Source organism: Chiloscyllium plagiosum, unplaced genomic scaffold (assembly GCF_037043375.1).
Source record: "Chiloscyllium plagiosum isolate Xiang-an unplaced genomic scaffold, Cpla_swu_hap1 HiC_scaffold_28, whole genome shotgun sequence".
In the NCBI taxonomy this organism is placed as follows: Eukaryota; Metazoa; Chordata; class Chondrichthyes; order Orectolobiformes; family Hemiscylliidae; genus Chiloscyllium; species Chiloscyllium plagiosum.
This window is the reverse complement of record NW_028270166.1, coordinates 47,644,873-47,659,798: the sequence shown is the minus strand read 5'-3', so window position 1 is coordinate 47,659,798 and position 14,926 is coordinate 47,644,873. Positions and strand designations below refer to the sequence as shown.

At 40.0% G+C, this 14,926-nt stretch overlaps 1 protein-coding gene across 2 annotated transcripts in view; it reads right to left on the bottom strand.

The window, feature by feature from the left end:
- The window catches only part of LOC122565146 (scaffold attachment factor B1-like), a 117,557-nt gene that overhangs the window by 40,050 nt on the left and 62,581 nt on the right, over positions 1–14,926 (bottom strand). For both annotated transcript variants that reach the window (XR_015751880.1, XM_087976185.1), the window contains exons 9-12: positions 11,096–11,245; positions 9,177–9,295; positions 7,392–7,513; positions 2,488–2,531 (exon numbers count right to left, since the gene is read on the bottom strand). Coding sequence is in view for 1 of the 2 variants with exons in the window: in XM_087976185.1 (XP_087832311.1) it covers positions 2,488–2,531; positions 7,392–7,513; positions 9,177–9,295; positions 11,096–11,245 (435 nt within the window). In the remaining variant the exon portion in view is untranslated. The remainder of the gene's footprint in view (positions 1–2,487; positions 2,532–7,391; positions 7,514–9,176; positions 9,296–11,095; positions 11,246–14,926) is intronic.

Sequence of the window (14,926 nt, the reverse complement as noted above, 5' to 3'; positions counted from 1 at the left end):
TCTCTGTATCCTCTTGTAAGCTAAGACTATCCTCGCTCACTATTTACCACTGCATTAATTTTTGTATTATCTGTGAACTTCCTGACCAATTGTCCTACATTCAAGTCTAAATAATTTATATAAACAACAAACAACACTGATCCCTGTGGAATACCACTGGACAAAGACTTCCAGGTGGAAAAACAGCCCTCAACTCCGACCTCCTTCTTCCTGCCATTCAAGTAACTGTGGATCAATTTGCCAAATTTCCTTGGATCCTACAGGCTCGTAGCTTTTGCTATCAGTCCCATGTAGAACCTTATCAAGAGCCTTGCTAAAGTCCAAGTAGACTACATCAATAACCTTGCTCTCATCAACATACCTGGTCACCTCTTTGAAAACTTCAAAGCATTGGTTAGACATGATCTTCGCTTAACAAAACCATGCTGACTGCTCTTGATTAATCCCTGCCTCTCCAAGTGCAGATTAATCTGTCCCCCAGAATAGCTTCCAATAGCTTCCCATTGCTCAGGTTGAACTAACTTGCCTGTGGTTACCTGGTTTATTTTTTCCTGCCTTCCTGAATAATGGTACCACATCACCTGTCTTCTAGTACCTCTCCTGCAGTCAGACAGGAATTGAAACTTTTTTGCCAGTGCACTTGCCTTTTTCTCCCTCATCCCACTAAGCAACCTTGGTTACATTTTATCCAGCCCTGGAGATTTGTCTACTGTTCAACCCGCCAGACTACTCAGAACCTTGTCTCTGTTAATGCTAACTTCTTTAGGGTTCACAATATTTGAGGGCCCCATTCCTTTTCTTTAACAGAACATCTTGGCCCTGTACTCTCCATATTTCGTTTTTCCTCTCATGTTTCTGAGACAAATCTATCTGAAAATTACTATGCCCAGTCCACTCTGGCCAAATTACATCTGACCTTACTAACAATCGGTCTTCCTCCAGTTTAAAACTTTTATTTTGGGCCCATTCTTGGCCTTCTTCATAACAATCTTGCATCTAATTGAGTTATAATCACAATATGCAAATGGTCCCCCACTGAGACTTAAACTACTTGCCCAGCTTTGCGCCCTCTCTTATGAGGTCTTTTACATACTGGCTTAAAACACTCTCCTGGATGCATTTTAAGGATTCTGCTCCCTCTAAACCTTTCACACTGTGATGACCTCAGTTATTGCTGGGGAAGCTAAAATCCACTACTATTACAACTATATTACTTTTAAATCTCCCTGAAATTTACTTGCATATCTGCTCTGCTATCTCTAACAGTAATAGGGCCTAAAGTATACTTGTGATACAGTGATCCAATAACCTGATTGCTTTTCTTTTTATTTTAAAATTCTATCCAGAAGCTTTACTGAGAAGCCTTAAGATGCCATCCCTCCTTATTGCTGTAATCGATTCCTAAAATTGCAACACCACCTCCTCTTCTACTTCTTGCCCTGACATGTCTGAAGACCCTGGAATATTGAACTGCTAATTCTGCCCCTATCTCAATCATATTTCAAATGAAAGCAATGACATCATAACCCCTAAGCCCACAACTCATCGACCTTGCTCTTCAGATTCCAAGCATTCAAATAAATTGTAACCATACTCTCTGCCCTAACCACTAACTCTGGAGGTAAATGCCACAGTCACAGCCCCAAAACTTTCTATTGCTTTGTTCTAAACTATTTAAATTTAATTTTTATTTGATTGTTCAAATGAAAGTAATATCACTTTACAAGTTGAGCCACAACAAAATAGCTTAACCACTCCACTGATATTTAAGACAAGAAAATATACAACCAACTTTTCATTAACTGGCACCAATGGGACCATGGGTGTGCCAGTTGATCAAGTATTCCGGATAATCAAGAGGCCCACATAATCAATGAAGTGTAATGCATCACTATTATACTTAATTTACAGCATAAATCAATTAAACAATAATGCAACTTCGTCTTCAATAATTCTTACTGGCAGAGAGCTTTCTCACTCGCATCCTCAACTGACTACTTGGACATCATGGTATTTGAGGAGAAATTGACTCAAAATTGAAACTGTTGTTATTTCATGAGGCCATTTGATCAAACAAGCATATTACTTTGAGGTAATTAAATTTTAAAAACATAATAACTGGACAGAATACTGCAATAGACTTCATAGTATTTGATGTATATAACTTTTGTTTATCAAGAGTGCTAGTTAATAAGGTGCCGGTTAAAATAAAGTTGCTGTACTTACTTTCAGGGGAAAAAATGCCAAAAAATTAACAAATGGCACACTAAGCAAATTACAAATTTAAAATAGTCAACCCTAATCCAAGAATAGTACCGGAGGTGTTACAACGGCTCAGATTGGTTCAACACAATGCTCCTGACCTGTGATAGAGCAGCAAGAATTATGTGGCACTCATCTCAGCTGTAACACACGCAATCCAAACTCGCAACAATGGACCGTCGCATTGAGGTGCAGTAAGCGTAAAATCAGAGCTCAAGAACCTACCCTCCTCCTTTCTCGGTCTCTCCTCCTCGCTGAGCTTCGACTTCCTAGAGAAGAATTCAAAAGAAATGTCCATTCTCTATCAAAATGTATTCACTGATGTACTTTTGATTTCACACAAAGTTTGACGTATTATTTGTTGGATCACAAAAAGCAAAGTTTCTACGTCTTACCAAGTGATAGCTTGCAAATTGACAACTTCAAAGTAAACTTACCTTCATTTATTTAGTCTGGACGTGGTGTTCCAGACCTTGAAATCCAGATAAATGCTTCTTAAAAAAAACTTACATGAATGGCTTCGGGGACTTGGCTACACAAAGCAAACTTCAATGGTATCAGGTGAAACGCAAGTTAAACAACGAGGACAGGAACAGACTTCAGAATAAAGGCAAATTGGTAAAATTAGCAACCATGAGGGTGAAATTTAACTCAGGGAGGCATAAAGTGATGTATTTTAGCAGGATAAATGAGGGGAGGTTATCTTCAAAATGGTAGGATAAACTTAAGATTCTTAACAAAAAAAGGGATCCTTGGTCCTAGCTGTAGCCCTGTCTCTAATTCTGGGTACCACACTTGAAGGAGCTCAAAATTATCAAAAGAAAGTTACTGAAATAATAACAACCTGTTAGCTGCAGTGATGTGGAGAGAATGGAGAAGTTCGGATTTTTCTCCATCCAAGAGGAAAGGTTAAAGACTGATGGATGTGTTCAAAATGGTGACAGAGGTCAATAGAGTGAATCAGCAATAATTATTTCCACTGCTGAAATGTTAGAAAGGAGAGGACATGTACATCAGGCAATTTGCACAAGATCTTGAGCTAACATGAGGTACACTTCAGTTTCCGAAAGGCATTCAAATCAGGTTCCAAACAAAAAGGCTAATATGTAAGAGCTCAAGGAACTGTGGACAACGTTCCAGCAGGGGTACAGGAATAATTAAGACAAGAATCAAAAAGAAGGCAGAAACAGGGCATTTTCAATTTGACAGGCAGCGAATATGATCAGAATCAGATATGCAGGTATGTCACAAGGATCAGTGATGGAGCCTCAGCTATTTTGCAATCTATGTTCACAACTTCCAAAGACACAAAATAATTGTGGATCACACAAAGCTGAATGGAAACATAAGCTGGAAGACGGACATGCAAAATTACAATGATGTGTAGACAAGTGAACTGAATGAGCAAGAAGATGTCAAATGTATAAACCGCCAAAACACCAAAGTTGGAAGAGCAATAGACTGAAGATCTAAAGATGCCTGGTTCAATCCTGGGTTTTGGTAAAATATGTAAATGAATTATACTCGTATACAGAACAACCTTCATTATCCGAACGAGACAGGCGATAAATATTTTGTTCGGATAACTAAATGTTTTTACAGGTCTTTGAGATCTTGTTCAGATAACCTAAAATTTGGATAGCTGACATTCGAATAACTGAGGTTGTTCTGTATTAGGAAACAGTGAAATTATTCAATTTAGTTTTAAGAATAGAAAATTAGAATTATTTTTAAAAGATATGAAACCAAGAGGCGTGGCTGTGCTTGTAGGTGCACAAGCAGTTCAGAAGATGAATCCCAAATTGGTCTTTGTTGTAAGAGAATTGGAGTACGAGAATAAAGAAGTCTTCCTCCAATTTGGAGGACGTTTCTCTCGACCACCTTTACACAGGCAGAGCTTGGTCACTGGCGGATGCAACATCAACTGCTGCATTCGATCCCTTTTACTTTCAAAGCTCATTTGGTGGGCGGCACGGTGGCACAGTGGTTAGCACTGCTGCCTCACAGCGCCAGAGACCCGGGTTCAATTCCCGACTCAGGCGACTGACCGTGTGGAGTTTGCACGTTCTCCCCGTGTCTGCGTGGGTTTCCTCCGGGTGCTCTGGTTTCCTCCCACTGTCCAAAGCTGTGCAGGTCAGGTGAATTGGCCATGCTAAATTGCCTGTAGTGTTAGGTAAGGAGCAAATGTAAATGTAGGGGTAGGGGTGGGTTGCGCTTCGGCGGGTCGGTGTGGACTTGTTGGGCCGAAGGGCCTGTTTCCACACTGTAATGTAAACTAATCTAATCTAAATTTAAATTTGCCATAGTTTTGTTTATTCACTTTGTCTAATTTGTAATTTACGATATTGCTTATCTTTATGTCACCAGCAAATTTAAATCTGTGGCGTTCTATTCAACCTTGAGTCATTGAAAAATGAATAGAAAAAGTCCCTTAACACCTCTCAAGCTTGTAACAAACAGCATACAACTTGTGAAGCTGTAACTTTACCACTAAATGTTGGTCACAAGTGTATTCTGTGCTACTACTAATATAGGTGAAGAATGAAAATAATGTAATTGTAATACTGAACGTCAGCAAAGGCAAAATGCCTCCACCACACTCATTCCAGTCAAAAGACAGAATCCTGAGTACAAGTTGCGTAAACTTAGCTTGTATTTGCTTGAATTTATTTAGACGGTTGAGGAATGATTTATTTAACAAGAACGAAAAAGTACTTCCTCCAATGGGCAAATCCAAACATGTAAACATAATCATAAAACTAGAATTGGACTATTTAGATTTAAAACCAAAAAGCACTATTTAAAAAAAAGGAATGGATGACATATTTTTCCTTTTTTGACTACAATCTAGAACGGACCTCAATTATTGCCGTTTGGAATACAAGGGCAGAGTTTTGCAAACTTGCAAAAAAACCAGGTGGTGCACATTTTTAGTTGTGCGCAGAACATTACAGTACAGTACAGGCCCTTCGGCCCTCGATGACCTGTGGAACCAATCTGTAGCTCATCCAACCTACACTATTCTATGTTCATCCATATGTTTATCCAATGACCATTTAAATGCCCTTATAGTTGACAAGTCTACTTCTGTAGAAGGCAGTGCATTCCACGCCCCTACTACTGAGTAAAGAATCCACCTCTGACATCTGTCCTATATCTATCACCCCTCAGTTTAAAGCTAAATCCCTTCGTGCTAGCTATCACCATCTGAGGAAAAAGGCTCTCACTGTCCACCCGATGTAACCCTCTGATTATCTTGTATGTCTCAATTAAGTCACCTCTCACAATCTTCTTCTCTCCAATGAAAACAGCCTCAAGTCCCTCAGCCTTTCCTCGTAAGACCTTCCCTCTATACCAAGCAACATCCTGGTAAATCTCCTCTGAACCCTTTTCAAATCATCCACATCTTTCTGAGAATGCAGCAAGCAGAACTGAATGCAATACTGCAACTGCGGCCAGAGCAGAGTTTTGTACAGCTGCAACATGACCTAATGGCTCGGAAACTCAATCCCTCCACCAATAAAAGCTAATACAACGTATGCCTTCTTAACAATCCTATCAACCTGGGTGCAAAACAATGATGCTTCAACACAGTGAGGTGGATACTTTAAGATGGAGTGGCACCAGAGCCACGGGTTAAAAAAAAACTGTCCGACAACAGCCCCCAGATTGGTGCAGCTGCAATTTGTTCCAGATTCGAAATGCAAAGCAGCCACAGACATCTAGAACCAGCATAAGAAAATGTCCCCCCCTCTCTCCTCTCAGTTTGAGTGAAAACATTTTAAAAAACTAAATCTTATAAAGTAACCTAGTGTAAAGGAAAGATCATGTCTGGGAAAGGGAGTTGGTTGGCCTTTCCTAGACGTGATGGTACAGAGAACAGCGAACGGAGAATTCACCACAAAGGTATACAGGAAAGCCACACACACAGACCAAGTCCTAAACTACGAAAGCAACCACCCCAACACACACAAAAGAAATTGCATCAAGACACTATTCAAAAGGGCCACAACACACTGCAGTACACCAGAACTGCAAAAAGAGGAAGAAGACCTATACAATGTATTCGCCAAAAACAGATACCCGCGCAATTTCATCAACAGATGTCTAAGGGAAAGACAACGGAATGAGGACATACCACAACCCAAAGGACTAGCCACACTACCATACATCAGGAGCATTTCCGAACTGACAGCCAGACTACTGCGACCACTTGGACTCATTACAGCACACAAACCAACAGCCACTCTCAGACAACTCACCAGAACAAAGGACCCAATACCCAGCATGAGCAAAACCAATGTGGTGCACAAAATCTCATGCAAGGACTGTACAAAACACTACATAGGACAAACAGGAAGACAGTTAACAATCTGCATCCATGAACACCAACTAGCCACAAAACGACACAACCAGCTATCCTTCGTAGCCACACACTCAGATGACAAGCAACATGAATTCGACTGGGCCAACACTACTATTATAGGACAAGCCAAACAGAGAACAGCCAGGGAATTGCTAGAGGCGTGGCACTCATCCACAGATTCAATCAATAAGCACATCGACCTGGACCCAATGTACCGACCACTGCAGCGGACAGCTGGAACTGACAACCGGAAGCGGCAGATTTAAACCGATACAAATGCCGGAGGAAAGATCACAGAAGCCCTTCACAGGAGGCTCCCAAGCACTGAGGATGTCACCTAGACATTGGTGACCTTGTTTTAAATGGGCATTCATGCATTTGTAATGGACTGTGGAATAATGAAGTTCAATTATCAGTGCAATGACACTACAAAGGGTACTGAATATCTGAAACTTTTCTGTTATTTCAGCAGGTACCCTCCCGTAAAAAATATAGATGCTTGGTTCAATTGACACCTAAGCCTGAGATCAATAGAATTATTTTTCATGAAGGCTATCACAAGTGGAATCAACACTAGGAATGAAGTTTGAGGCACAGATCAGATAATAACAAATCTTTGGTTAAAGGGCATGAATGGCCTACTCCAGCTTCATTAATGACTTTTCCAAGCAGTAAAGTTTCAACTTCAATTAAAGCAAAGGATAACGTGTTAATGCGATACACAGCCTAATTTCCCTCATGCACATTTTGCAGTCTCCCTTACTTGAGTGTGATCTTTGTCTACTAGAATTCCTTTCTCTCCTGTCTTTTCTTCTATCGTCGTCCTGTATTTTGGAATCTCCTTGGCTGTCTTTTCGATCATCGTTTTTGCCATTGATAGATGACCTAAATTTGAATCAAATCATTTGAACAAGTCTTATCAACAGATAGATAATGCACATCTTCCTAGTCAATCTACTATGCAAAGGCAGAACCCTACTTAATATGCAGCACTACCAAATTAATTATAATTCTGTGACAAAAGAGCAATGCCTGAAAGTTCCTGATGTGCATTAAGCTACAAACACGGAGTGAAGACGATGGCAATGTACTTCCCAATTAAAAATAGTACATTCAAGTGAGCGTTAGGCAAAACCTTCTGTAATTATTCAACCTTGTGGCATTGGATAGGGGTTGGTAGGAGCTGTCAGCATCAATTCTACTCACTCACTTTTTAACATACTGGACTAACTTACTGGGTTGGCCAATTTCTGAACTGTCCTCCTCCATTAATCAGAGCATTCACCGGAACTTTACAGATGCTGCCAGACCTGTTGAGCTTTTCCAGCATCTCTATTTTTGTATAGAAAAATAGTCCTTTGTAGGTGATTCCTTTGATTGATGACTTATTTTCCACTTTTGTTACAGTCAACCACTTGAAACCTCTACATTCAGTAGGAAGCTGTTCAAGTTTACTAACTAGACGTCCTGCAAACTGACAAGTTTGCAGGCAATGTTGCAGATCAGCAGCTCTCTCAGTCAGACAATGTCACATTGCAGGTATTTGAAACAGAAACCATCAATAATGACACTGTTTTCTGCTCAACCTGACTGGATATGGGCTATTGCTCACAAGGATTCGTGATGAAGGGCTCTTGCCCGCAAAAATCGATGCCTGACCTGCTGTGCTTTTCCAGCACTACATTCTCGACTCTGATTTCCAACATCTGCAGTCCTCACTTCTCCTGGCTATAGTCTATTGTCCACTAGGTACTACCTTTTCAAAAAATTGTTTTGGTTTTTATTTTAAAATAAAAGCTAGTATGTTTAAGTATGCTACATGTGCACAGTATGCATATTCACAGCTACTAACATTTAGTTGAAGGTTATAGGTGGAGAGATGCAAGATCCTGCAACAGTTTGAAAACTAGGATGCAAATTTTAACATTCATGCCAGAATTGTCAATATAAAGCATGAAAGTGGAGACTGGTGAGTGGAATTTCTAAAGAATTTGCTCAGCAACCAGGTACACACATTTAACCTGATGCATCGCCTCTAAAACAACAGAAAATTAACTCGGCAAAAAAAAAAAAATCTCAGAGCTTCCTAGTCTGTAAGCTAAGTTAGTTACTGAAGCTGTTAACAGTGACTTAGAAATCAAGAATCCCTTTATCAGATGAAGAAACAACTGAGGTTCTACTTATCTGAACTGCCTTCAAACCAAGTCAAGATGAGGACAATTAGGGATTGGAAATGTAAGGAACTACAACAACCAGCTGGAATGAAGTTTCTAGGAATACTTTCTAACTGGACAGTCACAGCAACCTAGCAATCTTATAACAGAAGCACTAGTCAAATATGTTGTTCCTACACAGCATGAGCTCAGAAGAAAATTACATGATCTTATTGAAGGTCGCATTAAGCAAATATTGTCAAGTTAAATGGCCTTTGACAGTTGACTAGTCCTTGTAAATACAGTGAAGGATAAAAGTGAGGAATAACTATCAAATTTCTGTAGCACGAGCTCTCTGGTAAAACTAGAGTGTAGTCTTCAGGAGAGGCACTTACTTATCTCTTGATTGATCTCCATCGCTCCCACTTCTTCGGTTGGAACTTTGTTTGGAGACTTTCTTCACACTTCCCACCTTTTGCTCTGTACGCTTCTTACAGCCAGGTTCACTTTTGGCCTGCAAACACAAACAGCACATTGCTTCAATGGATTTTAATCACACATCACTTATATTATTCATGTTCCTAACAGGAACCAATAATCTCTGCAAATTAAATGGCAAATCCAATGTATTACTTAGTCCCCATTTGTCCATGCCATCTCCCTTCCATCTGCCAATATTAATCAGTAATTAGCTATTCCTGAGGTATCGGTGCTTTTCACATGACTTCCTCAGCCCAAAGAGTACATGAGAATGGGCACACCATGCTTTTTATTTAAACTGAGATGAAAAGGTCATCTTTGGAACCTTGGCTTTCACTACTTTAGGAATTAATATTGCATTGCAACCTTTGCATTCCAGTGTATGTCAATCACATGTAAACTGTGGATATACTTTATTCCAATTATTGAATATGGAAGTTGCATAAAAAAAACACCACTACTGCGGTTTTTAAAACTATATGAATTGAAATCATCTCCATTGTTCAAACAACCATCCATCATACAATACAGCAACTCAACAGAGTTGAGGTTCTTGGCTGTTCTCAACTAATTAACACAACAGTTAGCTGCTGCTTTATTTCGATGGAGAAGATGCAATGAGCTGGGTGACATATAGGAATTGACCTCTCTGTTTCCAAAGACTAAATTAATAAGAATAGGTCATTCCGCCCTTCAAACCTACTGGGCCATATGACCATGATTAAGTGTTTGTCATCTGAACTCCACTTCCTGCCTGCCACTATGTCCATCAACTCTCTTTGGAATCTCTCTTCAAAAAATCAGCTCATCTCAGTCTTTATTATATTCAGCAACTACCTCAACTGCTCTCAATTTCAAAATACAATAACTGTCAGAGGAAATTATTCCTCATTGCTACCTGAAGTGGGAGACTCCTCAGTGTCTAAGTTTGCCTCAGTGAAGAAACATCCTTGCAGCATCAACCCTGTCAAGCCCCTCTCAGAATTTTAGCTGAATCACTTCATGATCGTATTTTCCAATAAGTTCAGACCTAACTTGTTCAATATTTTGAGAAGTCCAATCCTTTCAGCCCAGTTAGCAGTATCTAAAATATTCATTTAAGTGTATCCCTTAAGTATGGAAACTAAAACCGTATGGAGTACTCTAGATGCAGTCTTTCCAATGAAGGCCAACACTCCATTTATCTTCCTAATTACTTGACGTACCTGCATGCTCATCTTCTAAGATTCATGTACATGCATACTAAGATCACCCTTTAAAAGAGTATTCTGCAGTCTCTTTCCATTTTAACAATATTCTTTGATTTAAACGTATTAATACATGAAATCTGAGCATTTTGCTCTTTGACTAAATTTTCTGAATAAAACTTGTTTATCAATCATAGTGACTGGCTATGTTCTGCTAAGTCCAGCTGGAACTACAATACATGTCCAGATGAGGTACTCAAAGCCGAAAAGGAACAGAGTTTCAAAGAAAATATTAAAAATCCTAAGAGATGTGACAATAAAGCTAACTCAATTCAAGGAAGTTAAATCGATGGGATAGGGTTGGCCCAGGGAAGAGGAAGTCATGTCTATAATCACAGCGTAAAAAATGTTAACATGTCGATTTATATGGATATTTAGCATCTGGTTTGCTCTCACATAATTTGAACTGTTGAGTGAAGATGGCAGAATAAATGGGAATGTAATGAAAAACTGGAGGATGCCTTTCTAGAAATCACATCAGCGCACACAGAGACACAGGAACTTCTTGAAAGCTGCCCACAACATGCAGTAAATTAAAAATCGAAGTATGCTTATTAGCTGTTTCCCTTAGTACTTTTTGTTCTCACCAGTTCTACAGTGATGGTTTGTCCATTTAGTTCAGTCTGATTCAGGGCATCGATGCTTCTTGTTGCCTCTTCTGGTGTCAACATGGTTATGAATCCATAGCAACGTGCACCAGGATTACGAGCGTCAGTTACTACTTTGGCACAAATCACCTGTACAAAAACGATCAAAAACAGGATGCACACATTATATTTTCCAAGGAAATGCTGTGAAATAAAGTCATTTTGGCTGGTTAAATGTTTATCTGCAAGTTAATATTTTACGAAAAGCAAACAGTGAAGTTCTTTAAACAGTTGACACAACCAACATAAACAGATACAGCTGCAACCTCAAAGAATAGAGACTGAAGTTTGACAAATATAAAATTTTTATAATGCCATATTAAAGAAAGTTTTCATTTTTAATTTTGCTAGTCTCTCTGTTTAGATTACCTAACATTGCTGCACAGTTCTCAATACCAAAAGCCCCCTCCATTCATTTAACATGACTCATATTTAAGTAAGGAACTTTATGCTATCCCTAAGAAACAAGTCCAAAGAAATATAAATTAGGCAGATTGACCATGTTAAACTTCCCCATATTGTTTGTGGATGTGCAGGTTAGGTGGGTTAACTACGGTAAATGTGGGGTTATGGGGATAGGGTGGGATGTTCTTCGGAGAGTCGATGTAAACTCGACGGGCCTCATGGTCTCTATCTGCACTACAGGGATTCTATGATTCTGAGAATCAGTACACAATTCAGTCCTTCAAAACGTTGCCAATAGTATCGGATTACAATCAATCAGTTTTAATTCGAATTGACCATTCATCTCTTCCCTTTTCCAACTGCTATTTCTGTTTCTGGGGATAAGCTTTCTACTAGAAATAACATGTTCAGAGATACTCCTAACAAGTGTATTCTCATACTGCATCCTGTAAGGACTGCAATGGAATGGATTGTTCTCATGAGGCTTCTTTTTGATATGACACTTCCAACACAAGTCTCCCATTTTTCTTAAGCTAAAACTGCTTCCTCACTGTAACTAATAACTTTCAACAGTGACTGACCTATTTCCCACTTCTAACCTCAACTTTCTTCCCAGAACCATGACAGGTTCCCTTTGAATTCACAATCCATGTGCCTCGATATTCAAAGGTTCATCCTTCACCATATTCACCAGTTCCACCATGACGCCAACCTATCTTTTCTCTCCTCCCTTATTAGCATTCCAAAGGCATCATTGTCTTCATAAGGCCCTCTTCCATACCCTTAACATCCCTCATTCCCTCTCCCACATGGAACTGTCAAAACGGTAACACTTGTTTCTTTGTCCTCCTCCTTGACAAAGCTCCTAAACATTTCTTCCAGATGAAGCAGCAATTTATTTGTACTACTTTCAAACTAATGTACCATAGTCACTACTTGAAATGCAATCAAGGCGGCACAGTGGCTCAGTGCTAAGCACTGCTGCCTCAGTGCCAGGGAGCCAGGTTCGATTCCCACTGTGAGCGATTGTCTGTGTGGACTATGTCTACATGTGTTTCCCCTGGCTGCTCCAGTTTCCTCCCAGAGTCCAAAGATATGCAGGTTAAGTGGTCTGGCCATACTAAATTGTCCATAGTGTCCAAGGATGTGTGGGCTAGGTGGATTAGCCCTTGAAAATGCAGGTTACAGGAATAGGGTCTGGGTGAGATGCTATTTGGAGAGTCAATGTGAATACGATGGACAGATTGGCGTGCTTCCACGCTGAACGGATTCTATGTATCCTGCTTTATTTGTACATAGGCGACATTGCAGAAACATGCAATTCAGCCCATCAAATCTAGTCCACTGATAAGATCACAGCTGATCTGAAAACTCAGATAAACAGTGTGATTGCTTTGTACAATACTTCTAGTCAGTCAGCAGACCTGACCCCAATCTTCTGGTCTCTTGCCATTTCACGAATATTAGGTAAAAACAAGGACTGCAGATGTTGGAAACCAGATTCTACATTAGAGTGGTGCTGGAAAAGCACAGCAGGTCAGGCAGCATCCGAGGAGCTGGAAAATTGACGTTTTGGGCAAAAGCCCTTCATCAGGAATTTCACGAATATTGTTGACCTCATGCCCACATTTCTACCCTCTGCCTGCTTCAGTGTGACAGTGGTGCTCAATGTAAGCAGGAGGAACAGCACCTTCTTTTCCAATGCAGTACTTCACAGCTTTCGAGCTGAACAATTAGTTCAACACTTCAAACCATGAACTCTGCCCTCCATTGATATCTTTGCTACTCCCATATGTCTATCTTATTTTCTTTTTTTTTGGTTTGTTTTCTCTTTGAGCTGACCTTGATTCTATTATTAACACCTACTCTGGACCAATGCTTCTCCACAGCCATTGCTAAACCTGTTGGTCTTTTATTCCCCTACTTTCATCTCTAATCTAACCCACCCGCTAACATTTGCCAACTTTCATCTTTGCGTCCCACTCCCCTTTCTCCCTCATTCAACAGCATAAAACCTATCATAGAATCGTCACAGCATGGAAACAGGCTATTCGGTCCAACAACTCTACACCAACTCCCCGAACAGCATCCAGTCTCATCCTTCTACCCAATCCTTATTTCCATGGCTAATTCACCTAACCCGCACATGCCTGGACACTATAGGTAATTTAGTATGGCTAATCCAACTAACCGTTGGATGTGGGTGGAAACTGGAGAACCTGGAGGAAACTATGCAGACAAGGGGAGAATGTGCTCTTTCAATTTTGAAGAAGACTCATTAACCTCTCTCTGTGGATTTGCCGCTCAACCTGGGTATTTCCATCTTTTCCTATTTTACTTTCAGTTTCTGCAGCACCCTGATTTTGCATTCAACTTTTTCCAGGTAGCCAGCTGCCACTGTTCACCCTCATTGAAACTATACTACTGAAAGAGCAGTGTTTACAAAATTACAAATTTTAAGCATAAGCTATCTTTGAATAAATATTTTATACAGCTACAGTGACACATCTTTGCTCATTTCCATCTCATTTGGATATTTCAGTTCAGATGGATTGTAAGTAGTTAGATATCATTAAGCATATCTGGCAAACAAAGTATGGAATACTCATGCTTCATAAAGTTGCGACTTAAATCTTACTTAAGGATGCAAACACATCCTAGGTTGATATTTTGCTGTTATACCAAGAAAGCACTGCACATGCTTGCTGCAAGCACACTTTGACAACCTGTTCAGCTGGGCATAGAATATTCCAAGCACCACATGAAAATCAACAAGTCGTAGAGACGTACAACACAGAAACAGATCCTTTGGGTCAACTCATCCATGCTGATCAGATATCCTAACCTAATCTAGCCCCATTTGCCAGCATTTGATCCATATCCCTCTAAACACTTGCTATTCATATACCCATCCAGATGCCTTTTAAATGCTCTAATTTTAACAGTCTCCACAACTTTATATGGAGCAAGCTGCCAGAGAGACACTAACTTCTGCATGGAAAAAGTTGCCTCTTAGGTTTATTTTAAATCTTTCCCCTCTCACCTTGAACCTGTGCTCTCTAGTTTTGGACTTCCCCCACCCACGAAAGAGACCTTGTCTGTTTATCATATCCATGCCCATCATGACTTTCTAAACCTCTTTAAGGTCACCCATCAGATTCCAAAGCTCCAGGGAAAACTGCCCCAGCCTATTCAGCCTCTCCCTATAGCTCAAACCCTCCATCACTGGCACCATCCTTGTAAATCTTTTCTGAACCCTTTCAAGTTTCACAACATCCTTCCTACAGCAGGGAGACCAAAATTGTACACGGTATTCCAGAAGTGGCCGAACCAATGCTCTGCACAGCCACAACATGACCTTCCAAC